At 19.3% G+C, this 17,795-nt stretch overlaps 4 protein-coding genes across 4 annotated transcripts in view; 1 reads left to right on the top strand and 3 right to left on the bottom strand.

The window, feature by feature from the left end:
• Nucleotides 1-2,539, bottom strand: part of PRSY57_1113700 (SET domain protein, putative) — a gene marked incomplete at both ends in the record, with an annotated part of 4,027 nt that extends 1,488 nt beyond the window's left edge. Inside the window, 4 exons of the mRNA XM_012908101.2 lie at nt 138-242; nt 351-506; nt 682-2,109; nt 2,410-2,539. Coding sequence (XP_012763555.2) covers nt 138-242; nt 351-506; nt 682-2,109; nt 2,410-2,539 — 1,819 coding nt within the window. The remainder of the gene's footprint in view (nt 1-137; nt 243-350; nt 507-681; nt 2,110-2,409) is intronic.
• A 3,524-nt stretch (nt 2,540-6,063) lies between these two features.
• Nucleotides 6,064-8,418, top strand: PRSY57_1113600 (hypothetical protein; the record flags this gene model as incomplete). Its single annotated transcript, XM_012908100.2, has 13 exons — nt 6,064-6,205; nt 6,358-6,494; nt 6,592-6,654; nt 6,837-6,906; nt 7,053-7,130; nt 7,252-7,284; nt 7,390-7,435; nt 7,527-7,592; nt 7,707-7,728; nt 7,851-7,891; nt 7,973-8,073; nt 8,207-8,308; nt 8,396-8,418. The coding sequence occupies 13 exons, from the start codon at nt 6,064-6,066 to the stop codon at nt 8,416-8,418; spliced, it is 924 nt and encodes a 307-aa protein (XP_012763554.2).
• A 280-nt stretch (nt 8,419-8,698) lies between these two features.
• PRSY57_1113500 (hypothetical protein) lies at nt 8,699-9,392 on the bottom strand (the record flags this gene model as incomplete). Its single annotated transcript, XM_012908099.2, has 3 exons — nt 8,699-8,795; nt 8,901-8,997; nt 9,149-9,392. The coding sequence occupies 3 exons, from the start codon at nt 9,390-9,392 to the stop codon at nt 8,699-8,701; spliced, it is 438 nt and encodes a 145-aa protein (XP_012763553.1).
• A 548-nt stretch (nt 9,393-9,940) lies between these two features.
• PRSY57_1113400 (hypothetical protein) lies at nt 9,941-17,440 on the bottom strand (the record flags this gene model as incomplete). The annotated part of the gene is made up of 1 exon (XM_012908098.2): nt 9,941-17,440. The coding sequence occupies one exon, from the start codon at nt 17,438-17,440 to the stop codon at nt 9,941-9,943; it is 7,500 nt and encodes a 2,499-aa protein (XP_012763552.2).
• Between the last annotated feature and the right edge of the window lie 355 nt (nt 17,441-17,795).

Here is a 17,795-nt window from a genome sequence, read left to right as displayed (position 1 = left end):
AAAAAAAAATAAAAAAAAAAAAAAAAAAAAAAAAAAAAAAAAAAAAAAAAAAAAAAAAAATTATTTTTTTTTTTTTTTTTATTTATATATATATTCCAATTTTTTTTTTTTTTTTTTTTTTTTTTTTTTTTTTTTACCTATTCCACATGATGAACACCTGAAACCTCTACAATTGTCTACAGGATGAGTACACCTACTACACATACATACAAATAGCCAGTTAGTAAGTTTCTCCCTCCTAACTACGATAAAAAAAAAAAAAAAAAATATAAAATAAAATAAAATAAATATAAATTTATTTTCTTCTTCTATTTTTTTTTTTTGGTTTGTTTCTTGGTTTAAATTCCTACTATTTGATGATTTGTATAGATCGTCATCTCCTAAATAAGATATAGTTATTTCATCTCCAGGATTTAAATTAATTCTTGCACGTAAAACAAAACTATCGTTTTCACCATAGTGCCAACAAGCAGTGGAGATACAACTATGAGCAAGCATAGAAATACCTGTATAAAAAAAAAATATATACATAAAAATAAAACATACGTAAAATAATTAAATTATGTAAATAATATAAATAAAAATATTGTATACATACATATATATATATATATATATATTATTTTATTTTATTTATTTATTTGACATATTTTTAACATTATATCATTTTATTTTCCTTACGGTTATAAAGAACTAGACCTTCGTTGTCCGTATGATGGCCGAAAGCATTATAATGCCAGACTTGTATAATTCTGGAATATATTTTTGGATCAATTAATTTATTTTTATAATAGTAATATTTATTTCCATTTACAAAACTTGTTTTTTCGCATACTTTATCTAGCACATTATAAATATCATTATCAGGTTCTTTATCAGGTTCTGGAACCCATTTATCAAGACAAGCCTTATAATTAAAATCATTGAGCATAGTAATACTACATAAGGCTGCATAATGCCATTTAAGTGGCAATTCAAAATTTTGTTCATCATTTAATTTATTTAGATATGTCCATAATTGCTCGTTTAAATTTGGTGTAACTATTAATATTGGATTTTCAACAAATATAACAGAACCTGGATCTAATTTTTTTTTTGTAAACATACATCTACCTTTACCTTTTACATTAAATATTTCTACATCGTTATCAATTTCTTCAATAGTATAAACATCCAATTTTTCTTCAACATATTCTTCTTCTTCTTCAACAATAATATTATCGTTTTCTTTATGCTTTATATCTGTAATTTCATTTTCTACGATGTTTTTTTCTTTTTTATTTTCGCTTAGTAATGTAACTTTTACATCGTTCATATTTTCATTATTAGGGTATTTCTTCTCTAGTTCTTCTGCATACATATTTTCCTCATCAACATATTGCACATCGATATTTTCCATATTCACCTCTTCCATATCAGCATTTTCATTATCTACAACTTCATTATCTACAAATTCACTATCTACAAATTCATTATCTACATATTCATTATCTACAAATTCATTTTCTACAAATTCATTATCTACAACTTCATCATCTATATTTTCTTCATTTATTTTTTCTTCATATATATTTTCATCATCTATATTTTCATCATATACATTTTCATTATATATATGTTCATCATACACATTTTCATCATACACATTTTCATCATACACATTTTCATCATGCACATTTTCATCATCTTTTATTTCTTCTTCTTCTTCGTGCCCCTCCTGTTCATCGACGTCAGAATATTCCTTGGTTTCTCCCACATTATAATTTTTCAAACCATTATAAATAAATTCAATATTTTTGTTTTCACGATGATATATAAAATCATCTGTTTCACTTTTTTTTTTTTGGACATAATAATTATTAACATAATCAGTACTTCCATTTGTTATTTCATCGTTTGTTCTTGAAGAATATTCTCTTTGATTTATACCCATCTTTTCATTTTTAATATTAATATTTTTAATTCGTTCATATTTTTTGCTTTCCTCGTTCCAGAAATGGTCTCTGTATCCATATAGATCTTCTTGTGATGGTTCTTCTCTCTTTAGATTGTCTCTTACGATTTTTTTATTTCTATAAATCTTATCATTGGAATACTGAAAAAGGTCTTCTATAAAAAGGAAACAAAAAAAAAAAAAAAAATTATATAAGCGACCATAAATATAAATACGTAAATAAATACAAAAAACAAATAAATAAATAAAAAAATATATATGTGTGTGCATGGGAAAGATTTATTTTATCAGCTCCCATGTTTTTTAAAAAATATGAAATAAATAAAATAGACAAAAATATATAACACCACAATTGATTTAATATGTATATATGTAAAAAATAATATATATATATGTATATATGTAAAAAATAATATATATATATATGTATATATATATTCTTTTTTTTTTCCTACCTGAGAAAGGCATACTATCCAAATCGAGAGTTTTGGATTGAGCCCATTCTCTTTCATCAACTGCATCGATTTCTACTTGCGTTTTCTTTTTACTAGTAGAACGTCTTAATTTTCTAAATATTGTTTCCATATTGACTAACACTAATAAATTTTATAATCTCTTGATATATATATATATATATATATATAGGTACAGGTACTTCCTTATTTTGTTATTTTTTTCTTTTGAAATCAAGGGACCAGAAAACATAACAATTCTTAAATATAATAAATATTCTTAAAGAACTTTATTATTGAGAAAGTGACAAGAAGGAGGAATAAAAACAATTAAACAAAAAAAATATTTATAAAATAATAAATAAATATACATACATATATGTATATATATATATATATATATATATATATATATCTATTTATTTACATATATCCAATAAAATAAAGATATATAGTACAATACACTAAACAAAAGTACAAAAATATTCTACAAACACTTATACTTTTAAATATTTAAGTAATGTGTATATATTTTTTTTTTTAAAAAAAAATAATAAAAAAAAAAAAAAAAAGTATTCACATGTCATTTTACATTATTGTCATATAGTCTTCATTAAAAATATATATGAGTTCATATATATTACATACTGAAATTTAACAATTCATATCAAGCGAAAAATGAAATAAAAACAAAAAATAAAAATAAAAATAAAAACATAAAACATAAAACATAAAACAAAATATAAAAATAAAGGTAATTATATATAAATAAATGTAATAATATGTATATATAAATATAATATATTGTTGTATTAATTTACAAAAATACATTATACTTAACAATGGCATCATAATATTATATATGTATCAAAAGTTATACACCAATAATACAAATATAGGTAAAGGGCAAAAAAAAAGAAAAAAAAAAAAATGACATTCATGAAAGAATACACATATATATGATAAATATATACATATATAATATATATATATATGTATTCCGTTATAATAATTTTTTTTTTCACATTTTACAAAAAAAAAAAAAAAATAAAAATAAATAAATAAATAAATATGTACATATATATATATATATATATATATATATATATATATATATATATATATATTTATATAAAGTAAAAAAAATTAAATCAAAACAAAAGGCCCTTTTTTAACACTAAAAACAATAATTATGAAACAAGCATATTCTAAAAAAATAAAACAAAAAATATATAATTATAATGCATTGTTTTATATATTTACCATAAAAAAAAAATATATGTATCATTTTTATTTTTTACATAAATATTTCATGCTTATGTATACAAAAATAGTTGTGTAATTTATTATCTATAAATTTTTAATTATAAAAAAAATAATGTTGTATTATCGATTCCCACACATAATATATTTATGTGTCAAAATATGTATACACACAATTTTTTTTTTTTTTAATACGCTCTTCTATATTCTTTTTTTATTATAGAACAATTTATAAAAATGGCTTTATCATAAAATAAAATATATATATATATATATATATATTTATATATATGCATATAAATATGTGCCAATAATAAAATAATATATATTTATATATAATACATAACGTATTTTTATATATTCTTGTGATATATTAAATTTCTACAGGCACATATATATATTATAATAATAAATATATAAATATATTTTATTTGTAATCTTTTTTTGTTACTCAAGAAAAAAAAAAAAAATTGTGCAATATATTTTGAAAAGTTGGAATTTATTCTTAAATACAAATATTATATAAAAAAGAATTGCGTGAATTACTAAAACATACAATAACATAAACAAACATAAAAGAAAACAAAAAAATATAAATATAATATTATATATAATCAATTATATATGTTATTTACTTTTTTTTTTTTCATATTATTTTGTATCCTTCAAAAAAAAAAAAAAATTAAACAAAACAAAATAATAATAATCATAAAAAGTACAAATTATTATATATATATATATATATATATATATATACATATATACAATTTTCCTGTTCGTTATTTTAACTTTATTTTTCTTTTTGTGTTGTTCTGTTTTATTTTTTTTTTTTTGTTTTTAATTTTATTATTTTTTATATTATGAGAAAAATAAACATTCAGAATTTTACTTAGAATTTATGCATGTATATAATTATATGAATATATATTATAAAAATATGTAATAAACCAATAAAAGTAGAAAAGAAAAAAAAAAAATTTATGTATATGTAAATTGTATATTATATATATATTATATATATATAAATATATATATATAATAAAAATAATATTTTTTATACTAAATCAGTATTTTACAGATTTTTAAAAATTTTCATTTGTAATATATTATATATATATATATATATATATATATATATATTAATATTTATATATGTATGTATAATTAAATCATGTATTTTTTTTTTTTTTTTTTTTTTTGTTACATACGCATTAAAACATAATAATATAATGTATATGTATATTTTTTAACATATATATAATATATAAAATAATTTAATTTTTTGTTTTGTTTTTTTTTATAAATATATTTTTTAATATATATATATATATATTTTTATAACATATATTTTATTCACTTTAAAAATGTAAAATAAATATATTAAAAAATATATATTCATTTCTTATGTTTAAATTTGTGTGATACAAAATAATATATATTTATATATATTTATACTCATTTTATATTTGTTTCATTTCTTTGATTAAAGATATAATAATCACTATAAAGCAACAGTTGTTAAGATATAATAAAATATATTTATTATATATAAGAAATTATTTTTGGCATATAATTAAATTATGTAAACATTTGAATAAGGAATTAAGAAAAACAGGAAATTTTAATTTTTACATGTTATTTTATTTTATTTTATTTTATTTCATTTTTTCGTTCAATGTATGTAAAAACCAATAAAATAATTTTGACAATTTGTCAATGGGATACTAAAAAGTTCTGCATAATTTAAAATTTTATTTATAAGGAAATAATGTTTTTTATTTTTAACAATTTCTTATATTATGTGATCTGTATATATCGAATAATTGAAAAATGAAAAAATACAAATAAATAAACATTTATCGTTTTTTTCATGTTTTATATGTGTAGGAATTCTTAGACATTTATTCTGCTCTCTTTTCTTATTTTATTTATAAATATAAAAGATAATATATATTAAGATATTAAAATAAGGATCTTACAAAAAAAAAAAAAAAAAAAGATATATATATATATATATGTATTTTTTTTTTTTTTGTTTTTGGGTGTGTATTTATTTTTTTATAAATCGTCGTATTGAATATCTCTATTTTTTTGTTATTTCCGAAAATGTTCTTGTAATAGGAAATGGTATGTACACGATTTTATATAAAAAAAAACAAAAACAAAATAAAAATAATAAAACAAAATAAAGAAACTAAAATATAAAAGGAATGAAATAAAATATGTATATATAAATACAATTATGATTAATACTTTCTGTTTTTTTGAAAAACATTTGTTCCACATAAAAGATATTAAATAATATAAATTATAACACCAATATCATAAGTAAAATATAATATACACACGTATATATATATATATATATATATATATTTTATTTTATTTTGAAATATGAGAATAACTTTTGTAAAAATAATTAATTGTTTTTCTTACTATCTTTTAATTCAATTATGTTTATTTAAAAGTTGTCTAAACTCAAAGGTATATGAAAAAGATGAATCCCCATCATTTAATAAGGTTCCATTATCAAATGGTTTAGAGAAAATAAAATTATAATTTCTTTTTTTTTTTTTTTTTTTTTTTTTGTTGTTATTTCTATAAGAGACGCATGTATTTTTACATAGTAAATATATTTACATATATAATTATATATATATATATATATTAACTTATTTATATATGTAGGTCCCTTAGATCTACCATCAGGTGTAACAATAAATCTAGGGTTAAGAAGGAGAAAGTATAGTTCAAATGAACCAAAAGACAATACATACTTGAAAAATGAACTTAATGATGATGCAAAGATAATAAAAGATGCTATAGTATATATTGAAATATAATAATAAATTATTAATTAATTAAATATATCCTTATATATATATGCTTTCTTATAATGTTCCCATTTTTATAATGGTTCAGAATAAGACTAATTTTGGTAAACCCGAATGGGATAATAATTCAGTTGAGGAAAAGTTATCTTATGTAATACAAAATATATAAAATGTAAAAAATAATAATAAAATAAAAATACATTGGATCTTCATCCAAAACATAGATTGTTATATCATCTTATTACACACTTTTGGAAATGTGTACATATTAAGTTTTATATTTAAAATTATATAAAAATGTTTTTATTTAAATATCCACTTTTATTTTATTAGGATTTCCCTCCATGGCTATCTGAAATGATAAGCTTTTCCGATAAGAGCAAAAGCACTTTAGGCTCTTTAGGTAATAAACATAAATATTTATAAATATTCTATATACTAGACATAAATTTTTTAAAAAAAATATAATGATACATATTAGCTGTATGATGTTGAAAAAATATATTTATACATATTTTATCATTTTTTTAATATAAATATTTTATAAAGGTGTTGATAATTTGCCTGACCTAAACGAGTGCAAGAATATAAAACATTTCCCAAAGCAGATGTTATGTATAATTGAAGGTATAAATAAATAAATATATATATATATATATATATATTATATTTTTTATCCATATATATGATATTTATATTTCGAATATATCATTTATTTATTTATTATAAATTTCCTTGTCAAATACAGGTCTTGATCGAATAAAGGAAGTTTACGAAAATGGTTTGAAAAAATAAAAATTAAGAAAATGGAAAATAATATTACATATATATAAATATTTATATTTATATTTATTTATTTACATTTTTTCTTCTTTCTTTACGGTAGCTAAGGATATCACATCTTTGACTGCCCGTGTCCTTGCGGGAGGAAGGTAATAAACATAAGGAAAAAGTAATAACTTCTTGTTTTGTTTATTATCAAAATAATTTTTATATATTTTATTTGAATGTTAACATATATAGACTAGCAGTGAGAGCTTTAACAAGACTGAAGACGTTGGCATCTTCACTGGAAAATAAGCAATTAATGTTATACATAAAAATAATATATATATATATATATATATATATATATATATCTATATATATATATATATGTATATTCAATATGTCTATATATTTATGTATTCATTTGCATCTCAGGAAATCCTTAGGAACTCCAATGGTAAAAGAAAAAGATATTATCATGATTTCGTTATATCTGATATGCAATATATTATATTATATATATATATATATATATATATATTTTTTTTTGTTTTTTTTTTTTTTTTTGATTGCTATCAGGCCACCTTAATATTGTTACAACGAGAATCCACCTCAGATAGGTAATTATACATAAAGTAAAAATTAAAAAGAATATAAAAGAGGAACATATAAAAAAAATATTTTATTTATTTTTAATATAGAAATCGATGGTTATGTGGAAGTATATTAACTTTATTAACTGACTTACCCGTAGTGTCTGACTTGGCTGATGTAAAAACGGGTTCATATGGCCACGTTAATGGTATTACAATAAATAAAAAAATGTGAAGAAATAATATTCATATAATAAAATTCTAAAACAATGTATAATTATTTACATATATATATATATATATATATATATATATATAAATATATATGTATATATTTCCCAGTTATAATGCCAAGACAATCCAGAGTTCGAAACGCAGATAGAAATATTTTAAGACTGAGAGAAGGTGCTTCTCCATCATATCTTATAAACGGATATACATCTAGTAATCATACAAAAACGATAATAACTATAATAATAATAACATATACATATATATATATATGTTTTTTTTTTCTTGCCCTTTTTTCAGTTCAAGCAAATTATACAACATAAAATATGGGAAAATTGTGTACATGAGAAATGCATGTATATATATATATATATATATATTTATTTATTTATTTATGAGAAAGTATAATGTTTTATTCTTTTTCCTTTTTTTTTTTTTTTTCTTTTATAACAATAAAAAATATATGTCGTGTTTATATTGGTTTTCTAATTAAAGTTATATTAATATGTTATCTTGTTGGAAAGAGAAAAAAAAAAATAAAAAAATAAATAACTATATATGATATGATAATAATATAATATGGCATATTCAATATAATATAAATTACCAAAATTTGGTAGTTTGTTTTAATGGTCGATAATAAGAATGATTTTGCCAGAACTGTAATTTTTTTTTTCCATAACCTTTAACTTCATGATACCTTGAAAAAATAAAAATTACAATAAATATAAACACAATAATGACCATATTAAATATTAATGACATTATATATCCAAATATATATTTTTCTTTTTTTATATTTTACCTGTATGGTCTATATTTATCAAAATCTAGGAGTTTTTTTCTCGTGGCCCAATAGCCATGTCTATGATACCATTTCCATTTGCTTGGCCAATATGTACCTAAATGTTTAAATTAAGAAAAATAAAATGGAAACATATAAATTTAAATATATATGAGTATAAATATATAAATAAATAAATATATATATATATATATATATATATATATATGAATAAAATTTATTGTTCTTTTATATGTGTGCTATATTACCTTTCCATTTTCTTCCTTTCCAGAAGAGCCTACTTAAGGACTCAATTAATTTTTGAAAATAGTCATTTACTCGATTTATAAAAATATGGTTTTGATTTTTTTTGACGATATCATAATTTATTTTCCATTTTGGGAATTTGTATTGGTTGAATATGTAAACTTTAATTAAGGAAGAAAGGCAATCATTGAATATATGTATAAATCTGACATTACTTTTATCAATTTGATGTTTTATAATAACCATTATATTATAACATTATTATAAAAGAAGAAAATAATGTGCTTTTTGTTATTCGTTTCTTTGTTATTATATCCATAACTTCTTTTATTTTATTATATATATATATTTATTAGAGTTAACAATTATTCCAATTTTTTACATATTCTAGAAGAAAAAAATGGAATTATTTAATGCGACATATCATTATAAACCATTTTTAAATTAAAGAAAAAATAAATAATTCAAATAAACACAAACAAAAAATCACTATAATATATATATATATATATTTATTTATATTTATTATAAACGAAAAAATTAAATTAATGATGGTATCTATATATATACTATAAAATATCACAGAAAAAAAAAAAAACATATACATATATATATATATATATATATATATATATAATATATATATTTTTATAATCGTCATTAGTGTGTTCACGAATATAATGTATTATAAAAGGAGTAATAACAGGATTATTTTATTTTATTTTATTTTATTTTATTTTATTTTTTTTTTTTTTTTTTTGTGGTATACATTTTGTTAATACATATATAATATATTATTCTTTTTGTATGTTTATTTTGGACTTGACTATGTGAAGGTCCGAAAAACCAAAAAGATAAATTAGCTCCTTAACTTCATATGAAATATAATTATGGTTTAGGATTTTTCCAATTTGTAATTTATTTTTGAATTGGTTATTACTGCTTAACATATTATATTGTGTGAGAATATTATTTTTTACACATTCACATATGGATAATATTATAGCTTTAGAAAAATCTTCATAATATAATTTATTATGTTTGTTATTCTTGATAAGAGTATTTAAAAATGATAAACACCTATCATTATTAAAAAAATGTGGAATGATACCAAATTCTCGTAAGAACTTAATAAAAATAGTGGTGGTTATATATTTATTTGAATTATTAGAATTATCATATTGATTATCTATTAAATTTGTATTTGTTTTTTCATCTTGTGGTTTATCATTTTTAATTTTCTTTTCATTAATATTCATTGACATATTTGAATAAAAGTCAAATAATAAAGGAAATGTTTTTGAGAAATTTTTATGTTTAACAATTAAGGGCAATTCATTATTAAAATAATTTTCGATATCTGAAAGGCTTAATTGATTATTATTATTATTATTATTATTATTATTAATTTTTTTATTATAAATATTATTACTTTTTGTATCATAAATATGATTCAGTGGGATTACATCATTCATATGTTTGTTTATATTATTTTTATTTTTTACATTAATTGGTTTATCATTTAATTGTTTGTGATGATCATCCAGTTCTGTTTTGTCATCATCTTCATTAATTTCTATAAGCTGTTGCTTGAAATTATCAAAATTTTGATTTTCGCTTAGTTGTTCATAAAAGGGTATAAAATGATAAGTAATAAAATGATGAAAAGAAGACAATCGTGAGGGATGATTAAGTGTTAGATATGTTTTTATATCTTGTTGATTTTTTATAACATATTCTGATATTACATATAATAGATTTAAATATGCTAATTCCCTTATAAAAGGTATGAATAAATATTTTGGCATTATTCTTAATAATCCATATGGTCTATATATATTTTTAAATGAATTATGTTCTATTGAGAATTTTTCAAATAACCATAAAACATTATCTACATCTTTTATTAAATATGAATTACATTTCATATCTAATATTAGAGATATATATGCATTATATGTTAAATAGAAATTATTTATATCATGATTAGATAAGAAATTATCTTCTTGTAATTCTATTTTTTTTAAGTTATCTAAATTTTCCACAATTTTAATTTCATGAATATTCCTCATTTGTATATCTTCCATTTTATTATTATTTTTTATACTACAACTATAATAGTTAAATGTTTCTTCTAAGCATATTTTCAATCGAGGGCAATTTTTTAGCGTATTTTTAATTGTACTGAATATATCATATGTAGATGAATTTTTCCAATATTCTCTTACGATATGGAAAATTTGTTCTTTTTGATTATTATCAATTTTATAAACACCTTCCTTTATAGAATCATCACTATTATGTTTATCATCCTTTTTATCATTCATATTTATTAGTTTTTCTTTATTTCTTAGTTCAATTAGGGAAGATAATTTCCCATTTTTCTTTTGGTAAGACAAATCATCACATGTTTGTACTTCCTTATTTTTTGGTACACTACACAATTTATTAATTTTATTCATATCTATAGTAAAATTATTTTCATACTTTTTTAACTCATTATTTTTTATATGTTCAATTTTATTAATCTTTTCATTCATTATTTTTTCATATTCATTTAATAATTTTTCTTTTCTATTTAAATTGCTTTCAATATTTTTTAGATATAATTCTTCACACATATTTTCACAACATTTATCAAATTCATCTGCTAAATCATTTTTTTTTAATTTCCTTAATTCGAACGCTATATTTTTATATACCTTAATTAATTCTTCTAAATTGTTGAATTTTATATTTCCAATTTTTTTGCAATATGTTATAATATTATTTGTTTGATATGCGAACATTTTATTATATTCTTCTTGCAATAATTTTTTGAATTGAATTAAAATATTATTTTGTAATAAATCATTTTCATATTGCTTACAGTTTATATAATATTTATATTTTTTTAAATATATTAAATGATGTAATATGATATTACATAAGGAATATGCAAGGATTAAGCTGTTGTCATATCTTTTATTTGATTGTGTAACATTTTCTTTACAGCTATATATATAAAGCCATTGATTTAAAGACAAATTCCCATTTTTCAGATTGTAATTATTAATTGAGAAAGAATCATAAGAATCATCCTTACAATTATTATATGTATAATTATCATTGTCATTATCAGATCTTTTATGATTATCTTTATGAATAAGTAATGTATCATCAATTTTATAATTATTCCATGAAGGATTCGCCATCATCATTATATTATTATTACAAAAATTATGTGTGTGTTTTTTTCTCTCTTCTTCGTTTTCATAATTTTCCTTGTATCTATCCATCTCATCCATATATTTACTATTCATATCATATATATTTAAAGGTATATTAAAAAATAGACTTGTGTAATTCTTTTTATCCATATTTATTTTCTCCTCATTTTTCATTTGAAATAAAGATAGGAACCTTTCTGTTTTGCTCTTTCCACTTTTATTATCTATTAAATCCTCCTGTGTATCAACAAATGTTTCATAAAACTCACATAAGTTCTCTATACATCCTTGATAATTATTAAAAGTCAACAAATATTCAAAATTTTTTAATAACATTCCTGAGTACGTATATTGATCATATAAATTATATATATTCAAAATCTCGTCCATATTTATTATAATTGGAAAAAATGGAGAACCATAAATTTCTACTTCATTTATATATACTTTTACTTCACAATTAATAAATACATTAAAAAATCTTTTCTTAAATTCATTAATAATAACATTATCATAATATTTATTTTTATGAAATAAAAATTCATCATAAAAATCTATTAATTTTTCTTTACTTATATTTCTTATCTTTTTTATATCATCTTTTTTTACACAACAACAATATTCCACGGTATAAGTACCATTATTATTATCTATTACTTTTTTTATATAAGCACCTCGTTTTCCTATAACTTTAATATTATCATTACCTATACATATCCTTTCACCATTTTTATCATATAAAATAATGTCAAATGTATTTACTACTTGTACCATATTTTTTAAAAACTCCTCAAACGTTCTTTCATTCTTTTCATTTAATTTTATAATATTTCCATTAATTTCTTCATAATATTTGGGGCTTTTAAAAATGTAGTTATTTTTCTCACCATATAAGTATTTCACACTTGCATTTTTTTTATTACTATCCGACGTATCACAAACAGAGTTATAACCAAAACATATGTCTACATTATTATCATTATTATCATTATTATTATTATTATTATTATTATTATTATTATTATTATTATTATTATTATTATTATTATTATTATCATTATTATTATTATTATTTGTGTTGTTTATTTTTAGACAGTCCTCGTTTTTTTGAATAGATATAATATGTGAATTAACACCATTACTGGAACTATCCTTTTTGTCGCACATATTATTTGATATCTCCTTATTATTCGAATTATTCTTTTCTTTCATATCATTCGAATTATTCATTTCTTTCATATCATCAGCATTATTCATTTCTTTCATATCATCAGCATTATTAATTCCTTTCATATCATCAGCATTATTAATTCCTTTCATATCATCAGCATTATTAATTCCTTTCATATCATCAGCATTATTAATTCCTTTCATATCATCAGCATTATTAATTCCTTTCATATCATCAGCATTATTAATTCCTTTCATATCATCCACATTATACATTTCTTTCATATTATCCAAATCATCATTCTTCCCATTAAATTTCCGATCTATTTTTTCCAAGTGGTTAATAAAAAAAGATTCCTTTTTTATATCATATAAATAAGGTATTGATATACATCTGGTTACTCCTTTTCCTACAACCTTTGATAGTTTAGAACAAGGTGAAGATGGGCAAATATTTATTTCAAAAGGAGAACTGCTAACACTTATTCCATCACAGTATATATATAATTTCTTCTTTCCAATTTTATTAACTTTATATAAAATTTTATATATACCATTCTGTAAATCTTCTACTTTATAATTAATCATTTCATGAATATCATTAAAAGAATGAAAACACATGGGGGAGGATATTAATGATACATTATTATATTCATTTTTGATTATATTTTCTTCATTATATTGTGTTAACATAATAATATTATTATTATTATTATTATCTTTTATTTCTTTGCTTATATTGGAATAGCTGAACGAATAATATGATTTTAAATATCCAATAGGTTCGATTTTCATTCTTATATTTATATGTTTACCATAATATATATTATCTCCCTCATTATTTATTGTATGAACATAAAGAGATATCCATTCATTTGCCTTTCCACCTTTTAATCCGTCTCCCTTAGCAACTACAGAATATAATATATTTTTTTTTAATATACATGATAAGGAAATGTTTTTTTTTTTTTTTTTTTGATCTTCTTCTTGTTTTTCTATACATTCATCTTTTATCATATATGTATCTATTTTTTGTTTTTGTTTCAGATAAGGATTTGATACTTTATCTCTTTCCTGATTATAAGTGTTCCCTTCACGTATAGGTAAAAAAAAAGATTCTTTATTAAAGATCACCTTTTTTTTTATATCATCATTAGGATATAAACAGGAATATTTTTTATTTTCATTTTTATTATATTTTTCATGGCTTATGTAATAATCGTCGAAAAAAATAAATATATGTCCATTTTTATTAAATAAAGGGGGTGAATAATGAGCATTATAATAATTGGTATCTTGTATACTACACTTGGTTTTATTTTTATAATAGGATTTATAATTAATAGATGAAAAAAATGTACTATGTTTAGGATGTTTACATAGTGATAATTGTACACATGTATCATTTATATTTAATTTATTTACGTTAATTTTATTATTGGAATGATAGTAATTTTTATTAATTTTTAAATTCATAGTGAATTTGTCTTGTGCATTATATGTAATATTATAATTATTAAGAATACACAAGGGTTTTTTGAATTCCAGAAAAGGATAATTATTGTGATAAAGTATAAGATTGATATCAGAGGATATATTATAATGATTATATGGCAAAATAATACAACTATTAAAATTTAATTTTACTTTTATCATCTTATTTTTTTCTTCATCTTTTAAATTATTTATATTATAATTACATTGTTCTGTAATTATATTGTTTGTTTGGTTGTTCGTTTGGTATTTTTCTAAGACACAAGAATTATAATCCACCTCAATATTATTACAATGATTATAATAATAACTATTACTATTATTTAAATGTATAACTCTACTCTGTCTACTTATTATATTTGTCATATTATTTTCTTCATCATCTTCTTCCTTCCAGTACACTACAATAAAAAATGTATTATCGTTTTTAAAATGAGATAATAATTTCCATGGTATTTTAATATTTGAAATACAGTCAACAAATAAAATTATGTGAGTACATACGATTTCTTTGGAAACAACAGCATGATGATGATTAGAGCTATTATTATTATTATTATTATTATTACTATAATTGTTATCATTATTATTGTTATTATTTGATTGTTTATTTTTTGGGGGTTCTTTACTTTGATATAATTGCAATATATTAAGAATACGTTTTTTTATTTTTTTAAGGATTTTTTTCTCATCATCACAATTAAATATTTTATCTATATTTCTTTCTATATAAGAAAAGGATTTCATCAAATAATCATCAAAATTGATATTACTTTTTTCATTATAAAATAAAAAAAAATTGGATAATATTTTATTTTTAATATGTTTTATATGTTTATCATCTTGATTATTATTCTTTTTATCATTACGTTTATATATTTTTACATAATTTAATATTTCATCAATAATTTTATTCATATGATTTGTTCTATTCATTAGGCATTTTTCTTTTTCACCATGTTGTATATCCATTAAGTGGTCATACTTGTGCACATTTGACACGTATAATAATTTACTTTTTATTTTTACGGAGATATTAATTTTTCCTATAGATGATAAGATATGTTTATAATTATTAATTAAATCATATATATTTATTTTTCTCTTTATTTTTAAGGAGTCATAATAATTATTCAGTATAGATCTTATGGCATCATGTGGATATATATTATACATCGTACTATTATTTATTTTATTTTTATATTCATCATGTGTATCAATTACTTTTATTGGAATAATACATGTACCTAATATATTAAGAAAGCTTTCATAATTTCTTTGATGAATAATTTTTTTTTTTTTTTTATCTTTTTTTTTTGTTTTTTGTCCATTTGAATAAATATCATGTGATTTATTACTTAAATTATCATTTGTTTTATTGTTGGTAAAATATAAACTATGTTCATTTTCTTTTTTATCATGATCATTATATATATTATTATCGCATTCTACAAAATTATCATAATAATATTTTTGGAATTTATTCATGTTTACTCCTACTATTGATACAAAAACATATATAATACCATCATCGTATATGTATAAATATTCATTCTTTCTATTTTTTAAATTTACATATTGATTTATATTAATATAATATGAATAAGTTTCAGGTTGATAATAATTGTTTTTTTCCATACTGTTCTTATCCAGTTTCTCGAGATAAGAAACAGATGTACATCTATTTTTTAATTCAGGTAACCAATTAATACCTTGAAAAAAACTAAATATTTCTAAAGGGTCTTCATATATAAAATAAGATATACAAAATATATTATTGTAAGTATTTTCATTATATGTAATATTATCTAGTGTAATATTTTCAATAAATATTTTTATAATGTTATCATATTCATCAAGTATACTACTTGTATTTCTTGAACTAAAAGAAGTTAATGAAAGTGAACATGGACTAATTGAATTATTTTTTAATGAAGAATCATAATTTGATTCCATTAATATTTGTTCTAACTGATATATATCAGATTTGTTCTGTGAATATTCTGATTTATTACTGTTGCTATTATATGTGTATATATTATCATATAATATATTATATTCATGTATATCTTTATCATATATATTATTGCTATATATATTTTTATCACATATATTATTACTAGATTCATTTTTATCACTTATATTATTACTAGATATATTTTTATCATAACCATCATCAGATGATGATATATTGCTATTATTATCCTTTTTTTCATTTCTTATTTTATCAGATTGTCTAATTGAACCTCCTTTACTAACAACTATTTTTGGTTTCGATTTTTTAGTCATTTTTTCACTCGATGAAGAATATAATAATTTATTTATTTCGTGAAACAATTTATCCTTACTTTTATTTTCATCACAATTTAATTCTTCTTCCTCATGATATTCATGATTATTTCTTCTAAGCGTCGTCATCATACAGCACTATAATTATTTAGACATCATAAAAAAAAAGGAGATAATAAATAAAAACGATAAATAAATAAATAAATATATATATATATATATATATATATGATATAAATAGAAAATGTTTATATTTTTTTTTTTTTTTTTGAAATATTTATTTTCTGTCCATAATTCATAAGTGCAAATAATTTTTCTATTTAATAAAAAGAAATAATATTATATACATATATATATATATATATTTCATACAAATGACAAAAAAAAAAAAATAATAAATAAATAATAATAACAAAAAAAGAAGGATATAATATCATAACATTTATAAACAAAATATTTGATTATGTGTCTATGCACTTTTATTTTT

This window comes from Plasmodium reichenowi, chromosome 11, assembly GCF_001601855.1.
Source record: "Plasmodium reichenowi strain SY57 chromosome 11, whole genome shotgun sequence".
Classification (NCBI taxonomy): Eukaryota; Apicomplexa; class Aconoidasida; order Haemosporida; family Plasmodiidae; genus Plasmodium; species Plasmodium reichenowi.
This window is presented reverse-complemented; position numbering and strand designations above follow the sequence as displayed.